The sequence below is a fragment of the Pteropus vampyrus genome, unplaced genomic scaffold (genome assembly GCF_000151845.1).
Source record: "Pteropus vampyrus isolate Shadow unplaced genomic scaffold, Pvam_2.0 Scaffold32, whole genome shotgun sequence".
Classification (NCBI taxonomy): Eukaryota; Metazoa; Chordata; class Mammalia; order Chiroptera; family Pteropodidae; genus Pteropus; species Pteropus vampyrus.
The window spans coordinates 10,446,917-10,450,665 of NW_011888813.1; the positions used below are offsets into that span (position 1 = coordinate 10,446,917).

Below are 3,749 nucleotides of genomic sequence, written 5' to 3' on the forward strand. Positions count from 1 at the left end.
CAAAATAGAGTTTGTCGATGGTTGAGAGTGAACTCAAGCACCTAGCTGCGATATAAATGAATTATTTTGTACATAGCACCGAACTAATTTCGGCAAAAAATACAAAATGGCATTGAATAAGGCAGCTCAGCATCTCAGGGTTCCCCTAGCTGCATCACAGGAGACACTGATGGATGGCACTAGTCAACCTGTCATGGGTAGGCCTTCCACCAGTATAGGATGACCCCAGATGAATCCTTGTCCCCGACCCGTAGCTGGAACCCTAGCATAAATACCTTACCGATTCTAAAATACATTCAGAAGTCCTGTCTTTTATTTGGGTCCTGGGCATAGACCACCGGTGCTGATTCCTGTGCTGGCCACACGTCCTGTGCCAGCAGTCATTTCCTGGGCAAAGTCACACCGTGCACTTAATGTGCTGGCAAGTAGGGAAGCCTGTCCCTTTGTCCTGGGAGGGACTGAGTATGCTGAGCCTGGTCAAGATCTAACACCATGATGCTCGATGGAGCCTAGAGGGGCTATCCTTTTTTTAATGCTTTTCAAAAATTTATTTGGTCCTTCCTTTTCATCTTATAGACCAGAGACCTCCAGTAGACATGCCGTTTTCCTCAGAATAGTGTTGGAAATAGTACTAGAACCCATTTATTTTAACTTGTTTTATTTTTGTTTTCCTTACGGCCGAAATGGACTCACTGTTTCCTTTGGTCCCCCAGACACACACGCGTGCGTGCGCACGCGCATACACACACACACACACACACACACAAACACAAACACAAACACATAAATATACCACCCCTAACATATACACTTTGCAGGTTAAACCCAACAGTTCTGCATTCGGAGCTACAATAGAACTGTTCTCAACCACATAGTATGTGTAGTTTACGTTTTGTTAAAATGCCAGGGTCTTGTAGGAGATCGAACTCGTATCTTGAAATGACTTCCAGTTGCTCGTTTTAAAACGTTTTAAGCATTATTCATTAAATATGTATTATATCCTTGAGACACACAGCTCTAGGGTTTTGAGACATAATAGTTTTTGAGATATAACAGTTTTTGTTCTTATAGCTTTTTGTCTTTTGGTGAGTGAGGCAAGACAAACGTATGAATTAGAAAAGGAGGAAAACCTTCCAGCTCATGGTGACGGGATGTAAACTGCCTCCCTAACTGGACGGAGTGGAGCTTCCACAGTAAATAGGAAGTGGCCTTTGAGGTCGCATTCTCTTTAGCAAGCACGTGTGGACTGCGCGCTCTGCGCAGAGCACCTGGAAACGACGGGGTGCAGCCCCGCCCTCCAGGAGCCCCCTAGCCCTGTCGGTCCGTCCACTCTGCCCTGCCCGTGTTTCCCTGGGTCTGTCTCGCCGTGCTTTAGAGTTCTAAAGCTTTCCCGTTTCCTCCGGAGCTGGGAGCAGAGTTAGCTCCGATGGCCCTGAGCATCCTAGAAGGGGAGGAGGGAAGCTAAAGCAGTTCAAAGTCCAGTGTCCCCGTTTAACGGAGAGCCCAGTGAACTAACCGCGACGACCACAGGATGGGCGGGGCATGCCCGTCCGCGCTGCCATGTGTCGTCCTCTCACTTAGACCACACGGTCCCCACCTCGCCCACTCCCGCCCCCGCCATCAGGTGGAAAGTACGCGGCCGTGTCCAGCTCTGCAGAAGCCATGCGCAGTGAGATGCTCTCGGCGCCAGGAAGCTGTTCCTCCCGCTCGTTTTGTGACCTGGATTCCTATGGCCTCTCCCAGCCATAGATTTCTGTAGCTGGCAATGGGAGTGATGACACCTTCTCTGGATTTCTGTGGGGTTTTAGCATGCTGGCATACTATAGAGCTTCTAGAACAGCGCCTGGCTCCCGGGTGGCCTGGAGACGTTGCTTTTCCTTCTCCCTACACAAAAATAGCTTCACATTTGGGAAGTGTCCCTTTTGCTGCCCCCATAGCTCAACAGATAATGTGTAGGTCGGCATTCTTCAAGGGAGACCCCATTTCTTACCTTTCGTATGCATTTTTTATTGTGACCTTATTGGCACATGCCATCTTGTCTGTGAAAGGATTAATATGACTCCCCATAGATTAGTTCGCAGTTCTGTTTTTGATAGGATTCACTGGCATTAGTGTGGGATTTTCCCGATAATTGATGCTTTGATTAATGGAAATATTTGTAAAACTCATATCATGAATTCATAACTGGCTTATTCTTAATTACAATCAGCTGCTAATTTGGTAACTGTGTATATAAATTTGCCCAGATTTCAAGGCGCACATGTCATAAATGGAAACAAGATTGACTCAACAGCTGTCATTTCTCCAGCTTTGCATTAATTTACTGTTTGCCAGTTTGGGTTAAATTCTCATTTTGGCAAGAGCTAAACCTTATTCTTTTCTAAAGCTTTTGATGCTAACGCTATCCTATCCGAATAGTATTCACACTGTCGTTTATTTGAGAGAACCCACAGGTTCACTTCTTTCCCTGTGTGTAAACTGATTTACATAAGTATTAAGTAGCATTGTGGCCTCAATGGAAACAGTAAGTCAAGACAGAGTTACTGCCTGGAGGAGTGAATATCTGTCTAGCTGGGGAGAGAGAACTTAGATTCCTGAAATAATTAGAAAACAATCAGGGGGCCAAAAATTACCCAAAAGTAGATTACAAAATAAAGCAAGGCATTGAAGGAGAGAGGGGAATACGTGAGGGTATTTTCCATCTAATAAAATGCATACCGTATGTCATTCTCACAGCAACTCCGAGGTAAGCAAAGGGTTGATCCTTCAGGTCACAGGTGAAGAACCCAGGCTGAGGGACCCGGAATGACTTAAGGATGTTGAATGACCCAAGGAGGGTCACACGGCTTCCAGTGCTGGAGCTTAGGTCTTCCGCCTTGAAAAGGAAAACTCTTATATCCTATTCCCTCTCTCACTGGAATTAAAATAAGAGAAATATGTCTGATGACTAGAGGCCTGAGGAAGACCCATGGGAGAGAGAGGACTCAACTAGGTCTGATTTGAGTTAATGGAGAGGAAAAGGGAAGAGTGACCTCAAGCCCAGGTGTGTGCTGGTGATAAGTGTGGCATCCGTGGATTATGAAAATGAAGCCTCTTTCAACCTTTTTTTTTAAACTGCAACCCAAAATGATAAATACGGTTGACATTTCAGTCTACCGCACACGTCCACACTTCTGTGCCAGAAGAAGTTTCACGAACCAGTATTGAACTTAAATATATGCAGTGTGCTCTTGACTTTCCAATTTATTCTATATTGCAGTTTTGTTTAAATGCTAGTAATGATACAGCAAGAGGTTGTGACCATACTTTGAAAAACACTGGACCCATTGCCCTTAAAGTAACAGATGATGCTGAGAAGACAATACGGGGCCACACTAGAGGGGAGGGGTCTGAGGTGCCGGGACTGGCCCTGTGGACAGGCCAGGGCGAAAGTTCATGGACCACCAAGTACTCGGAAGCATTTTGGAAGTCGGTGCCTTACCTATCACTTAAGCAGACTTTGATAATGATGATGCATAGGAGAAAGGAAGATTATAGGTATAAAAAGTTTGGGTAATATAAGGGTTTGAAGCATTCCTTTAGCTATGACATTTGCATTTGAAAGATGTTACATGTTTGGAAAGTACCGTTAATGCTTTTTGATGTCTATTCTGTTTTTGCAGGAAGATGATGCTACTGCTGTATGAAGAAGGCCTCCGGGTCGTCATACACACCTCCAACCTCATCCGTGCTGACTGGCACCAGAAAAC

The 3,749-nt window shown here is 45.2% G+C and overlaps 1 protein-coding gene across 1 annotated transcript in view; it reads left to right on the forward strand.

Moving 5' to 3' along the window:
• The window catches only part of TDP1 (tyrosyl-DNA phosphodiesterase 1), a 73,122-nt gene that overhangs the window by 15,108 nt on the left and 54,265 nt on the right, over window positions 1–3,749 (forward strand). Inside the window, exons 6-8 of the mRNA XM_023528867.1 lie at window positions 1,072–1,085; window positions 3,260–3,552; window positions 3,663–3,749. Coding sequence (XP_023384635.1) covers window positions 1,072–1,085; window positions 3,260–3,552; window positions 3,663–3,749 — 394 coding nt within the window. The remainder of the gene's footprint in view (window positions 1–1,071; window positions 1,086–3,259; window positions 3,553–3,662) is intronic.